We start from the raw sequence: 20,866 nt of genomic DNA on the forward strand, positions 1-20,866 counted from the left end.
ACAGACACACTGGATGCAACTCCTTCCCATATCCCCCAACAACCATCCAAACAAATCTCTCCTTCAGTCCTAATATGGTAAAGTGAATTACTGCCTGGCATGTTTCACCTTACCAGTTTTCAGTGACGGATACGACATTTTTTCCAACTGCCAAATCAATGCTCAATGTATTTAATCAATCCATCTTCTCTTTAAACTCTTCAGATGATTTGCCTCTGTTCATTATCTGTTCTGGAACCCATCCTTCTCTCCCTAATTCACAGGTCACCATTCTCTACTGGTCTTCCACCTACCCTCCATCTCCCTGGCACTACCATGCATGGTCTTCCCTCCATCTCCCTGGCACTACCATGCACTCCCTGCCGCTGATTCTGTCTTTCTCCCTGTATTCAAATTGTGCTTCACCTTCAGCCTCAGTGACTTCATCTACCAGAGCATCATGCTTTTAAATGTGTAAATCTCCTATCTCCAGACTTACCTACAGCTGTCTTAAAAAGCACAATGACATCCCTAAAATGAATCCGCCATCTCCTGCAAAGCTGCGCCTTCCCTGTAGTTCCTATCTCTATGAATGACATCACCACCCACCTGGTAATGGGAGACATGACAATCGAATTAACTGATGAGAGAAAAGGAAGAGATGAGGCGTGCTCCCAGGTTCCCATGTCTAAACTGATCTCAAATTCCTCTCAGATTCTTCTCTTTCTCTCTCCCCATACCCCTTGCTTTGGTTGAGATCCTCACAATTTCCTTGAACAACTGTAGCATTCTCATAACTAACTTTCGATTTTTCCTCTTTCTTTCTCCCATCATGCCAGTAATGTTCGCCTCCTTGAAACTAATCAAATACAACAAAACAAAACCCCACCAATCACATCAAGTCACTTCTCTAAGGACTCTGTTGACTTCTTAATTGCTGCAAAACAATATCCTAACTTCTTGCTTGGTAAACTGTCTAGTCATCTCCATCCCACCTCTTCTCCTACTCCCCACCACAAAGCAGCAATTCTGAATTTTTCTTTGTTTCTCAAACACATCATGACCTTTTGTGACTCTGGGCCCATGCCCAGATACATTTGGAATACCTTTGTGCCTTGGTCAATGCCCACCTCACCTTAAAAATGCTGCTTAAATGCCATCTCCTCTGCGATGCCTTTGCCAGATCTCTCAGGTGGTATTGGTCATTTACCATTCTGAACCCCTACAGCACTTTATTCATACTTTCAGCCTAGCGCTGATCACATGATCACGTTACATTCTATGTAAATGTCTGTGTTCCCCACTGAATTCCTTGTGGAAAGGCCAATATCATACTCACGACTGTATTACCATATGCCAGCTTGGTATACGGCACAAAGCAGGAACACACTGACCAACTGTTGAATGAGCAAATGAATCTTAACTCCAGCTTCTTTGGGTAAATGCCTTACTAGAGCAGTACAATCCTGAACAAACCATCCCAATAGCAAGAGCATGGTGCATGAGGCCCTCTCGGAACCGACTTGCCTTTATCTTTCAGAGATAGGGCAATGTCCCCCAGGGTGATAAGGTCTGGATGAGCCAATTAAACCCCTAAAGGCCCTGAAAACCCACTATGGACAAATGAAAATGAATAGCACAACTATGAACCCACAGGAAGAGGACAAAAAAATCACCTACTACTTCTTGCCTGCTTCAGATTTATCTGTATTAAAGAAACTTACTGTATGTAGAGAAATACAAAACAATCAAATACATATACAAGGACAGTATTTTAGCTCACTCATTTCATAAGTCATAGAAAACAATGTTTTTATTATTTTTGTGAAATACGAATTGCTGCTTCTAAGCAAGCTGACATCTGCTCAATCCGACTAGAGAAAGTGGCTATGCATGTTTCCTTAAAGAGCAGTAGTTTGCAGCTCTATTTTTCAACAAAAAGAAGTTGAATTAGTAAATTTGCAACTGTCCAACATAAATGGGTCATAAATTTAACTAGAAATCCTTCCTCAAAGGGGGAAGGAAAACTGTTAAAAATATGAGACATGAAATAGTGGCCAAAACTTTAAAAAACACTTGGCCCAGCAACACCAACTCTATTAACTGGCCACACCTATGTTTACTAATTCATATTGTGAAAAAGTTGGCATCTCTATTCCTAAATTTTGCCCCACAAAACTTGGTTTTCACATTTTTTCTACTATGAGCAAACACTGGTTTTATCATTAGGTAGCAGCTCCAACTCCTGTCACTAAATACAATATACTGCACATCATGATTGGAATGATGGCAACTACAAGACACACTGCAGTTTGGCCAACTGTGTCCATTCACACTTCATATCTCTCTGCCTATCCACTTTTCAATATGCTTTTTCTGCCAAGTTTCTTTTCCTTTTTATGATCATTTTTCATTTTGTTCTTACTTCATATTAAATTACATTTGTGACACATCTAGTTAATCCTGGAAGTTTCCAGATGTCAATAAAAACAAAACAAAGACCTTCCCCAGCCAACTTCCACTTTTAGAATCCTCTGCCTTCGTTTTCCTCAGTGTGGGAAGCACAATGAAGGTGAAGCAATATAACCCGCAAGTCTGATCAGCTGGTTCCAACAGGGAGGTTGCTCCTCCCACCTCAGCCTCCCACGTAGCTGGGACTACAGGTGCACGCTACCGCACCTGGCTAATTTTTGTATTTTTAGTAGAGATGAGGTTTCACCATGTTGGCCAGGCTGGTCTTGAACTCCTGACTTCAAGTGATCCATCTGCCTTGGCCTCCCAAAGTGCTGGGATTGCAGGCATGAGCCACCAAGCCCCGCCAGTTAATGTTAATTAACAGTACTGACTCAGGTGCCGCGGCTCACACCTGTAATCCCAGCACTTTGGGAGGCCGAGGCGGGCGGATCTTGAGGCCAGGAGATCGAGACCATCCTGGCTAACACAGTGAAACCCCGTCTCTACCAAAAATACAAAAGAATTAGCCGGGCCTGGTGGCAGGCGCCTGCAGTCCCAGCCACTTGGGAGGCTGAGGCAGGAGAATGGCATGAACCCGGGAGGCAGAGCTTGCAATGAGCCGAGATCGTGTCACTGCACTCCAGCCTGGGCAACAGAGCAAAACTCTCTCTCACAAAAAAAAAAAAAGTATCTGCACTCTCATATTCATTGTAGTAGTATTTATAATAGGTAATATATGGAAAAAGTTTAAGTGTCCTTCATGGACAAATGGATAAAGAAAACACACACACAGACACAACAGAAAAAAAGGAAAATTATTCAGCTTAAAAAAGGAGATCTTGCCATTCGCCACAACATGGATAGACCTAGAGGACATTATGCTAAGAGAAATAAGCTAGACACAGGGAAAAAACATATTGTGTGATCTCGCTTATATGTGAAGTCTTTTTTTTTTTTTTTTTAAAGGTCAAATATACAAAGGTAGAGAATAAAGCAGTGGTTACCATGGGCTGACAAGGAATGTGGGGATGTGAGGGAGGGAAAATGGGGTTATAGGATACACAGCAGACACGTAGGATGCAAATCTAGAGCTGTAATGTATGTCATGAGGATTACAGTTAATAAAATGGTATCATATTATGGATTTTTGTTAAGTAGATTTTAGCTGCTCTTGTCACAAAATAGTAACTGTGAGATGATAGATATGTTAATCTATTATAGTAACAATGTAAATATCTACATGTATCCTATAACCTGTTGTAAAGTTCAAATATACACAACAAAATTTATTTGTTTATTTATTTAGTTAGTTTTTTGAGACAAGAGTCTTGCTCTGTCGCCCAGACTGTAGTGCAGTGGTGTGATCTTGGCACACTGCAACCACCGCCCCGCGAGTTCAAGTGATTCTTGTGCCTCAGCCTCCCAAGTAGCTGGGATTGCAGGCATGTGCCACCATGCCCAGCTAGTTTTTGTGTTTTTAGTAGAGACAGGGTTTCACCACTTTGGCCAGATTGGTCTCGAACTCCTGACCTCAGGTGATCCACCCGCCTCGGCCTCCCAAACTGCTGGGATTACAGGCGTGAGCCACCGCGCCTGGCCCAAGTGCAGATATGCATGATTTCATCTCCTCTGGGTACCTACATAATAGGGATTGCTGGGTCCTATGGTGGCTCTATTTTTAACTTCTTTAGGAACTTCCATACTGCTTTCCATAATAGCTATACCAATCTAGTTCCCAACAGCATACAAGGGTTCTCTTTTCTCTGTATCACATGTGCTATCTCTTGTCTTTTTGATAACAACCATCCTAATGGGTGTGAGATGGTATCTCACAGTGGTTTTAATTTGCATTTCCCTGACAATTACTGACGTTAAGCACTTTTTCAAATATCTGTTAGCCATTTTTATGTCTTCTTTGAAGAAACGTCTTATAAGGTCCTTACCCGGTTTTTAATCAGGTTATTTTTCTGCTACTGGCTTCAAGTGTTCTTTATAAATTTTGAATATTAACTCCTTATGACATGCATGGTTTGCAAATATTTTTTCACAGTCTATACGGTGCTTTTTTATTTTGTTGACTGTTTACTATACACAAAGGCTTTTTGTTTCACGTAGCTCCATTTACTTATTCTTGCTTTTGAAGTTTGAGTTTTTGGTGTGAAATCCAAAAAAAAATCACTGCCATGAGCAATGTCAAGGAGCTTTCCTTCTATTTTCTTATAGTTTTTAAGGTTTCATATTTCACATTTAGGTCTTTTGTCTATTTTGAGTCGATCTTTATGTATTGTCTAAGATAGGAATCCAATTTTACATGTGAAAATCCAGTTTTCCCAGTACCACTTACTGAAGAAACTATCTTTTCCCCACTGGTGCCCTTGTCAAAAATTAGTTAATAATATATGTTTGAATTTATTTCTGGGCTCTCTATTCTGTTCCATTGGTCTATGTTTCTGTTTTTATGCCAGCACCATATGGTTTTGATTGCTTATAGCTTTGTAATACTATTTTAAACCAAGAAGTATGGTGCTTCCAATTTTCCTATTATTGCTTTCACTATTTGGGGTATTTTATGGTTCTTTACAAATTTTAGGATTGCTTTTTTATTTCTGTGAAGATTGCCACTGGAATTCTGATAGAGATTACATATAAATCTGTACATTACTTTGAGCAGTATAAGTTTAAAAATACTAATTCTTCCCATCCATGAAGCTCCCTAGACTCAAGAGATCCTCTCGCTTCAGCCTCCCAAAGTGCTGAGATTATAAGCATGAGCCACAGCACCTAGCCAAGATTATTTTCTTAATTTCTTTTCCAGCTAGGCTGTTATTTGTGTATAGGAATACTACCGATTTTTGTATGTTGACCTCGTAGCCTGCAACTTTAATGAATTTATTAGTTCTAACAGGTTTTCTTGTGAAATTTTCGAGGGGGTTCTACATATAAGATCATGTCATCTGCAAATACAGATAATTGTACTTCTTCCTTTCCAATCTGGATGTCTTTTATTTCTTTTTCTTGTTTGATGTTCATTAGTGCTTCCAGTACTATGCTGAATGGAATTGGCAAGAGTAGGCATCCCTGCCTTGCATTAAATATTAGTGGAAAAGCTCTGAGTTGCTCCCTGTTGATTGTTAGCTATGGGTTTTTTCATATATGGCTTCTATTATATGGAGGAGCTTTCCTTCCACAGCTAAACTGTTAAAGAGTTTTTATCGAGAAAGAATGCTCAACTTCTCCAAATGCTTTTTCTGCGTCAATCAAGGTGTTCATGTGATTTTCAGGTTTCATACTGCTAACATGATCTATCACATTGATTAATGTGTATATATAAAGTCAGCCTCATATGCCAGGAATAAATTCCACCTGGTCATGATATATATCTTTTTGATATATGTTGAATTCAGTTTCCTGAATTTTTTTGAAGGATTTCTGCATCAATGTTCAAAGACATTACTAGCCTATAGTTTTCTTTTCCTCTGGCGTCTTTGTCTGGCTTAGGCCTTGTAAAATGTGTTTGGTTTAGATTCTTGTTGGAAGTAGGTTGGTATAAACACATATATAATTACAATTTACATGCAGACATTCAGCAACATATTATGAAATTTCTAATCTAGAAAAAATAAATTGCAAAAATGACTGAGAACACAAAATGGAGCCATGTTATAGAACTACCTAATTAAAAGATTACCTCTTCATACCAAAGTAAATGAATTATCAAAGCTATTCCAGAAATACAAAATGTAATGAGCAGTCATACAAGCCAGAAAAACAGTAAAAAACAGTAGGTGCACAGATGGTTAGATGGAAAGGTGGATGGAGGGAAAGATGGAAAGAATGGCTAGAGAAGGGTGAGTAAAGGGAGCAGGGAGAAAGGAGTCGGGGGGGAGTATGGGAGGAGAGAGGAAGGAAGAGAGGGAAGGGGAGAGAAGCAAGAAAGGATGGATATTTTAGGGAGTAGGGATAGCATAATAAGAAAGTTGATGTTTTGGGGTAAAAACCTTCAGAAACCAGTATCAACTTGGCTAGTTTGACTGTGAACATCATAACCTTGAACTTAGAGCACAGACTTAGGCACTCCCTCCCCTTCTCACTTTGGTACATATAGGCTGCCCTTAATTTCCTATTACACTAAATTATTACTATAATAAAATGTTTCATAACTTGAATTCATTCTAGTCCAGTCAGATAAAGGGGACATGCATGATCTGTATCTTTTTGGTCTGTGTCCAATTTACTACTAACAGAGAACCTGGCACATAAAACACAAGTGCCACATAAAGGTACTTGGAAATACCCAACTGGGCTCTCTCACCCTCCCATGACCTGCAGGAACTGCCTGTTCTCCCTTCCTGGGACAGGACCATGCTTCTCCTTGCTCTTTGCACTTTACATAAACTAACTTATTTAATTCTCACAACAAACTCATAATGTAAAAATTATTACTATATCTATCTATATGAGAAAACCAAGGCAGAGAGAAGTTAAAGAACTTGATCAAGATCACACAACTAGACAGTAGTAGGATTAAGATAGGAAATCCAGCAGTTCGACTTCGGAGTCCACACTCTTTGTAATCATTCTGTGCAGCCTCCTGTGATTTCCCAATGCCTCCTGTGCTATTGTGTAGCTATTGCGTATGTATGTATGGAAACCTATTATGGTACTTATTCAAACACATTAACATTATTTTTCTTCTTCCTATAAAATCTCTCACCCTAACATCTAACAAAAGGCCTAACACATGGCACATATTTAAACAAGGTTTCTAAATTAATAATGACTGAATGACCCTTACTTCTGTCTTTATGGAACTTTCAAGATGCCTATAATTTTTAATTATGCTTTTATATTAGTTTTGACATTTAATTCAAAGAATAATTTTGGGAAATACGTGTATTTTACAGTCACCTCAAATATTTTCAGTTCAATACTATACCACAAAACCTTAAAGAGAACATCCTATCATTAAAATAATTTTATTGGCTTACAAAAGGGTAAAACTGCCAGGCACGGTGGTCACGCCTGTAATCTCAGCACTTTGGGAGGCCGAGGAGGGTGGATCACCTGAGGTCAGGAGTTTGAGACCAGCCTGGCCAACATGGTGAAATCCGTGTCTACTAAAAATATAAAAAATTAGCTGGACGTGGTGGCAGGTGCCTGTAATCCCAGCTACTCAGGAGGCTGAGGCAGGAGAATCGCTTGAACACAGGAGGCAGAGGTTGCAATGAGCTGAGATCACACCACTACACTCCAACCTGGGCAACAAGAGCAAAACTCCATCACAAAAAAAAAAAAAAAAAAAAGGTAAAATTTTGAAGAACTGTTTGTTCCTCTAAGTGGATGCTGGGAAAGTAAGTACTAATCCAGTTCCTTTACCAACAGAATTAAGTTTGTACCCTAACAAAAGACAAAATGAAAATTACTATGGACACTAACAACCACACTTAATATTTAAGAGTACTGTATTAGGTCATTTCTGAAATTAAACTAGGATGCATATTTTGATTGCCCCCACTCCTAAATAAGCTACTCCTTCCCATATTTAAAAAAAAACTTCATTGCTGCATCTGCCATTTACAAGCCATTTGAAATAAGTAAAGACATGAAGTTTCCTTCTCCATAAAAATGAATGGATCAGAGGCAAGCCAATTCCAAGTTTACTATTGTGTACAAAATTGAGACTATCCTTTAGCAGCCTGGTATGTCAAGAACGTAGAAATAACACTTTCCGTCAAAATAATGCAAGTTACCAAGATTTTTTTTAAAAAGCAAACCCCAATCAAGATTATAAAGAAAGTCACATTTTAAGAATATTACTTTGGATGACTAATCATCATCTGTCTCCTGCACTAAACCTCACAAGTTTCATAAGACAGGCTCAATATCCGATCTTGTGATTAATATAGCCCCCATAAGTAGCAAGGTACTAGGCAATTAGCAGCAATGTCTGTGGCATGAAGGAGATAAAATGATAGATGCATGCTCTGCAACTGCCCCGGTTTTCCAGTGTTAGCCTTAGCATGACATTCAAACTGCCTTGAGCTGGGAATTTCTAATGGACCCCTCACTAGACAAGCCCCTACTCTTGGCAGACCACTCTCATCTGGTGCTGGTACCTCCTCTCACCAATGGTAAATACCAAGTGCATCCTGACACCCTATCTCCCTGCATTCTCCACCTACCTCTCTATTCCCTATCAAGCCTTCCCCCAAAACCTTCTGCTCCTCAGGAATCACTACCCCTAACTAATTTTGAGAAACCAATATAAGTCTCACATATTACCAGTTTCTTCACATGGTATTTATCCTGCACCCCTGTATAATACTTCGTTTTCCTAAAGTTACATAAAAACAAGGTCTTCTTTCCCTTTAATAGCTCTCTACATTCTCTTGTAGCATTCAGCCCTGCAAACAAGCACCTAATGGTATTTACTGATCACTATGATAATGCTTAACAGTTTAATTAAAGGCTTAAGCTGTTTTCTTTCCCAGAATTCAAGTATGAATTTCTAGATTTCCATCATGTGCTAGTAAAAAGTGTTTTTTCGATGTTGCTATTTTAAATTTGGTATTTAATGGAAAAAAGAATATAGGTAGGATATACTTTGTTTCACATACCGCTCTTCTTCCATTCACTCGGTGGCTAAACAAACCAAGGAATAATGCACTAAAAGTCTATACAGTGCCAAGATTTCATGATGCACTTACAACTGTCTCTAAAAGCAAGGTATACTTAAAAACATATCTATCATATTTTTAGACAGGCCAACAACGGCTAGCTAAATCTAACAGAGGGTATAAATGGCTAAGCTTGCTAAACTTACACTATTCAGAAATACTTTCATTAATCAAAAATAATACATGACAAACCTAGATTAATAATACGTGATGGCCCTATTAAAACATAATTCAAGAGTCCTCTTTTACTTCCTGCCAATATGAAATAGACACAACTCTAACATGATCCAGACAAGACAAACAGGAAATGGTAATTGATGTACCAAAAGAAAAAAAAAGTAAAAGCCCAATGGTTTAAATCACTCCCTACCATATGAAGTAAAAGTAGAAGTTGGGACATTTCTAGTTTTAGGGAAATAAGTAAAAGAATGCAATTCAGGGAAAGTTTGGCAGTTGCCAAAGAAAACAGAATAACCTTTTGCTTCCAAAGAGACTGATTAAAATTCATGTTCCTTCTTGCATTCAAGCTTGCCACATGAGCTGAATGCAGAGGAAAATAAATGAACTACAACAAGACTCACAGTAACTATGGAAACGTAAATTTGCAAAGTTAAATAATATTCCCCTTCAATATCCCGGATTCAAGTTCTAAATCAAAGAAAGAAAAGAAATCTGTATCAGGCTCTCTTTATCTGCTAGTAGGGCCCCAAAGTTCCCATCTTCTTTTAGTTTATTTCTGCTTTAGAAAATTTCCTACCCAAATGGTTCTGGAATTAAGAAGAAACAGACGCAGTAAAAAACAAGCGAAAAACATGGGTTCCAATAGGAGCCTCTGAATATGAACTATCAATTACATACATACCATCAACAGGATACATCAACTCTGTTTCACTTATGGCAGTGATGGATTTTTAAAGATTCAAATCAATTACCAAATCCTAGATGCTTTCTAGAATCCAGTCATTGCACTATTCCTCAGGATGCAGAGCATTAACTCCCCTAGCTCATTCCTGTTCAGTCAGCTTTGTCTCCCATAGCATTCACCGCAAAGGATCTGTCAGAACTCACTGCCATTAAATGGCATAGTTAACTAATCAAAGGAATACAGATCCCTAATCTTGTCATGATATACATGCTGTATCAATGACCAAACACATGCCCTGCAGAAACTGGTGTCCACCTGACTTTAGAAATTTGACAAAACGAATTTCTACCAAGGAACGTAACATCACTTATTGGAGTAATTATTACCAGAAAAGAAGTAATGGAATAGCATGCTGATGTGTTATCTAGAACTACCATCCTAATTTCTCTGATTTACCTTATCAAGTAGTAAGATACGTTGCACCACTGAATACATCTCACTGAGATGACTCATGGAATGCCAAATAAAGATATATTCTATTTATATTTTAAAACAAAATAAAAATATTGTTTTATATTTGTGTTTTTCCTTGAGTGATAGTACAAAAACCAGAATAAATAAAATGGAAACCTTAGAGGGAGGGGTTGTCAGGGATCCATTTAAATGGAAGCAGTGTGAATTTTTTCCAAATACCTTATCAGGCCACCACTGCAAATCTTCTCCTAGAGATACTGGACTTTGAACAGGTGTATTCTTCTTATCCAAGTTGGGCTCTCCTTCCTTGCTGGTAGAGCCCCTTTCATTATCAAATGAGGCTCCATCAAGCCACCTTCGTTCACGTAAACGTAAAACGGATTCACGTTCACGCAACAGCTCAGAGTCTCTCTCTAAGGGAAGAAGGAGAACTGGTATGCAATTGGGTCACACCAGTGGGATAAAAGTAAGCCACTCTCTAGTAAAGACCCTTCAGGATGCAACTAACAGCAGTTTATCTACTCATAAAAATTTATGTAAATGTATATCTAATAAGGCTGACATGCAACATTCAAAACATCAACCCTTTCAAGCGAATGTATAAAAATTATAACTAGTATTTTAAAAAATTAGAGGCAGACTTTTGTATATTTCAACTACATGGTTTTAGAGTGGAACTGCTTTATTTTGAACTATGTTTGGTTCTTTTTTAAAGAATTTTAAATTGTTGGCTTTCATTAGAAATGCTTACTATAAATTCAATTTACATATTAGAAAATATACACTCCTCGTTTGTCTACTGGTGGGTTTCAAAAGCACATAAATTTAGAACTTCAACATGTTATGCATAGAAGCAAACTCAGAAAATGCACACATAGAAAAAACCCTAAAAAGGGTAAACTATGAATCCATTAATATAAGCTAATTATAAAGTTTTTAAAAATCCAAGCCCTTGTTTAGAGTAATTTTTATAGGATGAATTTTTATGAATAAGTCTTAAATTTTACTGAGGAACCACACAGGCTTTTTTTAAAAAGAATCTTTATAAAATGATTTCCTTACCAAAATGCTTCCCATGGCTATTGGCCTACAAACTACCTAAAGCCAGTTTTTCTGAAGTTGCTCATACATTACTTTTTTAAATAACGTAATCAAAATAAACTCTCTAAGACTAGGATAAATAAGGATTAGAAACAATAATTGAACTATACGAAACTGCCATATATAGGTCAAAAGTGGTTAAGTATTAGCTATTCCATGTGGTTCAAACTAAAAGTAATGCCTACATAGGATGAACATAGGAAAAGAGACATTTGGCCAGGTACGGTGGCTCACGTCTGCAAGCCCAGCACTTTGGGAGGCCAAGGTGGGTGGGTCACTTGAGGTCAGGAGTTCAAGACCAGCCTGACCAAGATGGTGAAACCCTGTCTCTACTAAAAATACAAAATTAGCCTGGCGTGGTGGCGAATGCCTGTAATCTCAGCTACTTGGGAGGCTGAGGCAGGAGAATCACTTGAACTGGGAAGGCAGAGATTGCAGTGACCCAAGATCACGCCATTGCACTCCAGCCTGAGCAACAAGAGCGAAACTCCGTCTCAAAAAAAAAAGGGGGCGGGGGTGGAGCGCATGGGAAGAGACATTTAAAGGAGTTATTTATGTTAGATATAGAATATTTGAAAATATATTACTTGACACATTTAAGGCAGTAAAGTATGCATTTATTTTTAAATTCGTAACGCTATTACATAGTGCATTCAATATATTAAAAGATCACCACAGATCTGTTATTTTAAAACCTTATTCCTAAGTACTAAAAGTATATGCAGCAAGCTCTTAATATAACATGGCATATTGTCCAGTTTAAAGATCAGTAAATACAGTTAATTTCTGTTATCTGAATCAAGTAGTTTTACATTCTGGAAAGTAAAAATATTGACAATTATAATGTAAACAATCTATACACAAACATATACAGAGAAAGGCAGGATTAATTATTTCAAAATCTTTCTGACCTCTACCATGTACTGTAACTTTTAAGGATTTCAAACTTTTTTTTTTGAGACGGAGTCTCACTCTGTCTCCCAGGGTGGAGTGCAGTGGTACCATCTCAGCTCACTGCAAGCTCTGCCTCCCGGGTTCATGCCATTCTCCTGCCTCAGCCTCCCGAGTAGCTGGGACTACAGGCGCCCGCCACCACGCCTGGCTAATTGTTTTTGTATTTTTTTAGTAGAGATGGGGTTTCACTGTGTTAGCCAGAATGGTCTCAATCTCCTGACCTCGTGATCCACCCACCTTGGCCTCCCAAAAGTGCTGGGATTACAGGCGTGAGCCACCGCGCCCGGCCTCAAACTTTTGAAAAAAGCATTTCAGGCTGGGCGCAGTGACTCGTGCCTGTAATTACAAAACTTTGCAAGGCTGAGACAGGCGGATCACCTGAGGTCAGGAGTTCAAGATCAGCCTGGCTAACATGGTGAAACCGCGTCTCTACTAAAAATACAAAAATTAACTGGACATGGTGGCAGGCACCTGTAATTTCAGCTACTCAGGAGGCTGAGGCAGGAGAATCTCCTGAACCCAGGAGGTGGAGGCTGCAGTGAGCCAAGATCGTACTACTGCACTCCAGCCTGGGCAACAGAGTGAGACTTCGTCTCAAAAAAAAAAAAAAAAAAAGGCATTCTAATAAACTAAACATTTCTATTCATTTAATATTGGTCCTAAACCCATTCTAGTAAGTTTTTTCACATTTCATTATTTTATCTAACCAGGATTTAAAATAAACAGATCATTTATTTTAACCAAATAAACTAAGACTTGTTTTCTGAATGCTGCATGTCACTGTAAAGTAGAATTCTGCTTTTAGTTCAGAATCCATATTCCTAATTAAAAATACATTTAGGTGAAGTCATAGTCCTTGACATCAATTCCACAATGTAAATAAGATCAACTCTAAAATACTATCGTGGCTCTTCAAAATAAAAAATAATTAATTTTAATGCTAATGCATTCATAAAAAACTAATAAAAACTGTAATATTAGAAGTTCAAATACGGTCAGTAGATTCTACCACTATCTTTCCATACAGCTAGCCTGTGACCAAAATAAATATATAAATAAATGCAAAATTACCTCGAGATGAGCCTAGCCTGGAAAGTGATGAACGACGAAAAGAAGGGTAACCAAAATAGCTAATGTCTTCAGAAAACATGGCATCCGCATCAATAATGACACTTGGGTGGGCAGAATGAATGTCAGCATCAAGGAGAGACATAAGATCCTCTATAAACAGAAACAAACATCACTGAAGCATATACACAAAGAGCATCTGTAAACTGCTGAAAGAGCTCTAAAAATTCACATACATTTAAAAACTAGGGAATGACATCGCCTGAGGAAAAACACAACAACCTACATTATTAACAAAGATTTTAAAGACATCAAATGCATAAATGTCGCCTGAGCTCTTACTACATAATCACAAGAAAGATCACTCGTTAAGATATAACACTTGTGGCCGGGCACGGTGGCTCACACCTGTAATCCTAGCACTTTGGGAGGCCAAGGCAGGCAGATCACAAGGTCAGGATATCGAGACCGTCCTGGCTAACATGGTGAAACCCCGTCTCTACTAAAATACAAAAAATTAGCCAGGCGTGGTGGCGGGCGCCTGTAGTCCCAGCTACTCGGGCGGCTGAGGCAGGAGAATGGCGTGAACACAGGAGGCAGAGCTTACAGTGAGCCAAGATCATGCCACTGCACTCCAGCCTGTGTGACAAAGCAAGGCTCTGTCTCAAAAAAGAAAAAAAAAAAAAATTCAAGCAGCTCTACAGTGAAAAATATCTACCACCTTGAAAAGAATATTCAGAAAAGTCTATTGTGCTTTAAATTCCATTCCCCAGTCGAAAGAGCACTCCAGAAATGAGAAAAACATGACGGTGATCCACCAACCTCCAGGCAAATAAGATTCGCTGGCTGTATCATCCCCATCATCTCCATCTTCATCATCCCGGCTAAGTAAATTATTTACAGCAAGGTTCACATCAAGATTTGTTCTCTGAAGTTCTCGAATAATGACACTTCTGGATTTGCCTTGTAAAACAACTTGGGCCTGAAATAAAAAATAAAAAGAAGTGCTATGATAATTTTCTTTCGATTAAATTCTTTATCAAAATCAGCTTTCTAGGACAGGGTGTGGTGGCTCAAGCCTGTAATCCCAGCACTTCGGGAGGCCAAGGTGGGCGAATCACCTGAGGTCAGTAGTTCAAGACCAGCCTGGCCAACATGGCGAAACCCCGTCTCCACTAAAAAATACAAAAATTAGCTGGGCGTGGTGGCGCACACCCATTAATTCCAGCTACTTGGGAGGCTGAGGCACGAGAACTGCTTGAACTCAGGGGACGGAGGTTGCAGTGAGCTAAGATCATGCCACTGCACTCCAGCCTGGGCAGCAGAGTGAAACTCCCTCTCCAAAAAAAAAAAAAAAGCTTTCTAGGATCAAAATAGGAAAACAGTTATTTCAGAATTCATGATATGAGTCATGACTACAACCTACCATATTCAGTAAAACCTCACCTTGTCCTGTTGTCTGACATTAAGTGTTCTACAAGATCCATACCTGTGAAATCAGCTCCTCTGGAATGACGGATGCTGGAATAACTGGCTGGGGCTGACTGCCCAAAAGCCCAGACCCTCGATCCCGTCCTGTCCGAATAACTCGAGTCTGCCGGCGGGAATCTCGAGCTCCAGCTGACGACCTACCAGAGGATCCTCCACCACTTCCACCCACTCCAGAACTCCAGCGGCTTCTAAATATTGGAGAATTTATAAAATTAGCATTTTAAACAATCATTCTGATTGCCTGGTTTTCATTATTATTATTTTCAGCTAAGATAAAGTTATCTGTCTAATTGACATAACATGTTTATGTAGTGTTGTGACAAAAGAATAAGGTAATAGAACTGAGCTTTAAAATAATAATACTGTTTTTTAAAGAAATGGGGTCTTGCTATGTCGCCCAGGCTGCAGAGCAGTGGTTATTCACAAGTACAAAGCACACTACAGCCTAGAACTCCTGGGCTGAAGTGATCCTCCTGCCTCAGCCTCCCTAGAAGCTGGGGATTATAGGCACGCACTACCATACCTGATAAGTGTCCCAAGTTTTTTGTGTTTTTGAGATGAGGTCTTGCTATGTTGCCCAGGCTAGTCTCAAAACTCCCGGGCTCAAGCAATCTTCCTGTCTCAGCCTCCTAAAGCAATCTTCCCATCTCAGCCTCCTGAGCAGCTAGGATTACAGGTGTGTACTACCATGCCCAATTCCAATTTTTTTATGCTTAAATATAACTTCACTTTTTATAAAGATAAACATCACACTTTTGCATCCTTAAAAAAACATTTTTTTTTGAGGCAGGGTCTGCCTCTGTCGCCCAAGCTGGGGTTGCAGTGGCACGATCTCGGCTCACTGCAACCTCCGCCTCTGCCTCCTGAGTAGCTGAGATTACAGGTGAGGGCCACCATAGCCTGGCTAATTTTCGTATTTTTAGTAGAGACGGGTTTTCACCATATTGGTCAGGCTAGTCTCGAACTCCCAACCTCAGGTGATACGCCCACCTTGGCCTCCCAAAGCACTGGGAAAATAATTTTTTAAAGCCACCTATGTATTTCTAATCACAACTATAAAATGAACACATTGGTCAGGCATGGTGGCTCATGCCTGTAACCCCAGCACTTTGAGAGGCCAAGGCGGGTGGATCAGGAGGTCAGGAGTTCAAGACTAGCCTGGCCAACATGGAGAAACCCTGTCTCTATTAAAAATACAAAAATTAGCTGGGCATGGTGGCACATGCCTGTAATCCCAGCTACTCGGGAGGTAGAAGAAGAATTGCTTGAACCAGGACCCAGGAGGCAGAGGTAGCAGTAAGCCAAGATTGCGCCACTGCACTCCAGCCTTGGCAACAGAGCGAGACTCTGTCTCAAAAATAAATAAATAAATAAATAAAATAAAATAAAATGAACACATCTTGCCTTTGCATGAAAGACCTATCAGACTTAACTACCGACATTGTTACACAAAAAGTAAAATTCAGAGTCTACAATTCAAAGTGCTTCACACGAAATAAACATTCATTTGCTAAGATAGTACTGCATTAATATTCAGCACTATCAACCACCTTGTCCAAGAGGAAGCTGCTATTTAAATATGTTAATTTTTTCTTATGAGAAAACAACTTAGAAAGGGCGTGACATCTACATCTTCTCTTACTGCCCAAACATGAACATCAAGAAGATTCAAATCAAGTCATCTAGATAACCATGATTGCCTTCTGCACTTAATCACATCTTAAAGAAAATGGTCACACAAGTCACTTCAGCTTTTTAAATTAGGGCAGTGTCTTTTCTCTTCAAAATGAATCTATTACTTGGAGATCATTTGACCTAGAGAGAGGTATTTTACTCTCAGTTCCTACCGTACTCGCCTAAGGCTGAAACCTTCAAACTCCCAATGCAAACAGACTTCATTTCAATTTGATTTTCCAAACCATTTCCCCCCTTAAAAAGCTTGGAACACATTAACTAATAACAATTCTCAAATCAATATACATCAAATTTCCATGGTTTCTCCTCTCACTTGACTGGAAAGCCCAATCTCTGGCTAAATAAAAAACTGTTTAAATAGTTTCCTCAGTAAAATGAAAAAATAAACCTAGAAAAGCTGTTGTCATCCTTTTGACGGGCTTCTGTACTTGCTGATGCACACTACCAATTCATGTTTATGCAGTATCTGTATCTATAGCCTAAGAATTGCCCAAGATAACTTTGGAGAAAAGCAATATAGTGCATCCTCAAGGCTGCAGTATGAAACAGCATTTATTTCAGCTAGTAAATGTTATGTTTAAATAACTATTCATAGGCCAGATGAAAAACAAAGGGGCTTCATTAAAAGCACATTACATCAACAAAAAAAGGAAATTAAAAAAACAATCCAGGCTGGGCGTGGTAGCCCACACCTGTAATCCCAACACTTTGGAAGGCCCAAGAGGGAGGATCACCTGAGCCCGGAAGTTTGAGATCAGCCTAGGCAACATGGCAAGACCCCATCTTTACAAAAAATTAAAAAATTAGCCATCCATGGTGGCACTCACGTGTAGTCCCAGCAGGGAGGCTGAAGTGGGAGGATGGCTTGAGCCCAGGAGGCAGAGGCTGCAGTGAGCCATGATTGTGCCACTGCACTCTAGCCTTGGCTACAGATCAAGACTCTGTCTCACAGAAAGAGACAAGAGGAGAGAAGGGGAGGGGAGAGGGGAGACAGAAGAGCAAAGGGGGAAAGAGGACAGGAAGGGAGAGGGAGCGAAGTGGAGAGGAGAAGAAAGAAAAAGAAAACAAGCCCCAGTTAACAGTAGCATCAAAAAGAATAAACTACTTAGGAATAAAACCTAAGACTTATACACTGAAAAGTAAAAAACACTGCTGAAAGAAATTTAAAGATGACACAGATAAGAAAGGTATCTTGGGTTCATGAATTGAAAGACTGAATATCACTAAGATGTCTACCCTACCCAAAGCATTCAACACAATCCCTATCAAAATCCCAATGGCTTTTCTTCTTTAACAAATAAAAAAATTGGCTGGGCATAGTGGCTCATGTCTGTAATCCCAGCACTTTGGGAAGCCAAGGCGGGAGGATCACTTGAGCCCAGGAGTTCCAGAACAGCCCTGGCAACACAGTGAGACCTGTCTCTACAAAAAAATCAAAACATTAGCCAGGCATGGTGGAACGTGTCGATGGTCTCAGCTATGCAGGAGACTGAGGCAGGCAGAGAGCTTCAGCCCAATAGGTCAAGGCTTCAGTGAGCCATCCAAGTTTGTGCCACTGCACTCCAGCCTGGGTAACAGAGCAAAACCCTGTCCTAAAAACAAAACAAAACAAAAAAAGAATTGAAAAGTTTGTCCCTAAAAATTCACATGGAATCTGCGGCAAGTCCAGACAGCCACAACAGTTTTGAAAAAGAACAAAGTTGAAGGATTCCCACTTCACGATTTCAAAGCATATAACAAAGCTAAAGTATTTAAAACAGTATGGGTATGGGCATAACGACAAAAAAGACCAATGAAATAAAATGGAACCCAGAAATAAACCCTCATATATATGGCCAAATTATCTTACACAGGTGCTAAGACCACTTAGGGGAAAAAAAATAGTCTCTTCAACAAGTGGTGCTGGGAAAAGTCGATATCCACATGCAAAAGAATGAAGTTGAACCCTTATCTTACATTATATACAAAAATTAACTCAAAATGAATTAAAGACCTAAAACGATAAAACTCCTAGGAGAAAACATAAGGGAAAAGCTTCATGAACTTAGTGATTATTGCTTAGATATGATGCCAAAAAAACACAGGCAACAAAAGCAAAAATAAACAAATGGCACATCAAACTTTAAAACTTTGTGTATCAAAGGACACAATCAACAGACAACCTAGAGAATGAGAGAAAATATTTGCAAATCATATATCTGATAAGAGGATAACATCCAGAATATATAAATAACTCCTACAACTCAACCAAAAAAAAATTAAATAACCTAATTAAAATATGGGCAAAGGACTTGAAATTACATTTCTCCAAACATGATATATAAATGGCCAACAGGCGTAGGAAAAGATGTTTAACACCATTAATCATCAGAGAAATCCAAACCAAACTACAACAAGAGATCAACTAATGCTGATTAGGATGGCTACTATCAAGAAAAAAAAAATTACAAGTGTTGCGAGTATGTGTAGAAACTGGAACCCATGTGCACTGTTGGTGGGACTGTAAAACGGAACAACCACTTTTGGAAAACAATATGGAGATTCCTCAAAACATTAAAAGAACTACCATATGATCCAGCAATTGCACTTCTGGTATATATTCAAAAGAACTGAAACCAGGGTCTTAAAGAGACACTTGCAAACCCATGTTCAAAGCAGCATCATTCACAACTGCCAAGTGGTAGAAGCTACCCAAATGTCCAACAAAATGTGATACATACAATAGAATATTATTCAGCTTTTAAAAGGAAGGAAATCCTATCACATGCTACAACATGGATGAACTTTCAGAACACTATGCTAACTGAAATAAGCCTGTCACACACACACACACAAAAAACTCAATGGTTCCACTTATATGAGGCATCTTAAATAGACATTCACAGAAACAAAGTAGAATTGGTGGCTGCCAGGGACTAGAGGGAGAGAAAAAAAGAGTTGTTGTTATTTAACGGGTATAAAGTTCCAACTTCACAAGATGAAAAAGTTCTAGAAAGCTGTTTCACAACAACAGTGTGGACATACTTAACACTACTAAACTGTATATACTTAAAAATGATTATAATGGTAAATTTTATGGTTTTACAATTAAATTTTAAATTCACCAAAAAGTGAAGTTGTATTAAAGTACTACCCTAGAAGTAGACACGTTTTCTTTTCAAGTTATATATTAAAACAATTATGCATCAGAAAACAACATAGAACCAATGAAACACAAATAGGAAATAAAATCAACTACTAATCAACTACTTGTGCGCCTATAGTCCCAGTCCCAGCTACTTAGAAGGCTGAGGCAGGAGGACTGCTTGAGCCCAGGAAGTTGAGGCTGCGGTGAGCTATCAACACACTACTGCACTACAGGCTGGGTGGCAGAGTGAGACCCTGTCTCTAAAAGAAGTTTTTTTAATTGTTTTTAAAATTAAAAATCAACTATTGGCCGGGTGTGGTGGCTCACACCTGTAATCCCAGCACTTTGGGAGGTTGAGATGGGCGGATCACTTGAGGTCAGGGGTTCGGGACCAGCCTGGCCCATATGGTGAAACCCCCAGCTCTACGAAAAATACAAAAATTAGCCAGGCTTGGTGGTGGGTGCCTGTAGTCTCAGCTACTTGGGGGGACTAAGGCAGGAGAATCACTCGAACCCAGGAGGCAGAGGTTGCAGTGAGCCGAGATCGCACCACTGCACTCCAGCCTGGGTGACAGAGTGAGACTCTGTCTCCAATAACAACAACAAAAATTAACTATTAAATCAGCACTTTTACTTCATAGTTTCCTATGAGTTTTAAAAACTAAGTCTTTCAGGAAAAACTATCTTCAGTCATTTTTAAAAACATTCAAGAGCTAAATATATAAATTATTTCAATGTGAAAACAGGAAAAACCACACTGAAGAGCCTTAAAATGATATCATTGTAACTATATATACCAGTTTGCCTATGATAGTGCCAGTTTAAGCCTATTGGCTAAGCCTAACTATTAATTTCACTCAAAAACGTCCCTGTTTAGACAATAAATTATATGGCCATCATAGATAAAAGGGAAGACTCCATATTTTCACTAAGAAATCCATCACCATTTTTTTCCACAAGCAAGTACTATTACAAGCCTGA

At 39.1% G+C, this 20,866-nt stretch overlaps 1 protein-coding gene across 6 annotated transcripts in view; it reads right to left on the minus strand.

Annotated features, from left to right (window-relative positions):
• Window positions 1-20,866, minus strand: part of UBR5 (ubiquitin protein ligase E3 component n-recognin 5) — a 152,441-nt gene that overhangs the window by 71,630 nt on the left and 59,945 nt on the right. For 4 of the 6 annotated variants that reach the window (XM_054498353.2, XM_054498352.2, XM_063669005.1 and 1 more), the window contains exons 6-9: window positions 15,062-15,251; window positions 14,395-14,554; window positions 13,576-13,725; window positions 10,669-10,880 (exon numbers count right to left, since the gene is read on the minus strand). In XM_054498353.2, the coding sequence (XP_054354328.2) occupies window positions 10,669-10,880; window positions 13,576-13,725; window positions 14,395-14,554; window positions 15,062-15,251 (712 nt within the window). The remainder of the gene's footprint in view (window positions 1-10,668; window positions 10,881-13,575; window positions 13,726-14,394; window positions 14,555-15,061; window positions 15,252-20,866) is intronic. The other 2 variants (XM_054498355.2, XM_063669006.1) reach the window with 1 other exon arrangement.

Source organism: Pongo pygmaeus, chromosome 7 (assembly GCF_028885625.2).
Source record: "Pongo pygmaeus isolate AG05252 chromosome 7, NHGRI_mPonPyg2-v2.0_pri, whole genome shotgun sequence".
Taxonomy (NCBI): Eukaryota; Metazoa; Chordata; class Mammalia; order Primates; family Hominidae; genus Pongo; species Pongo pygmaeus.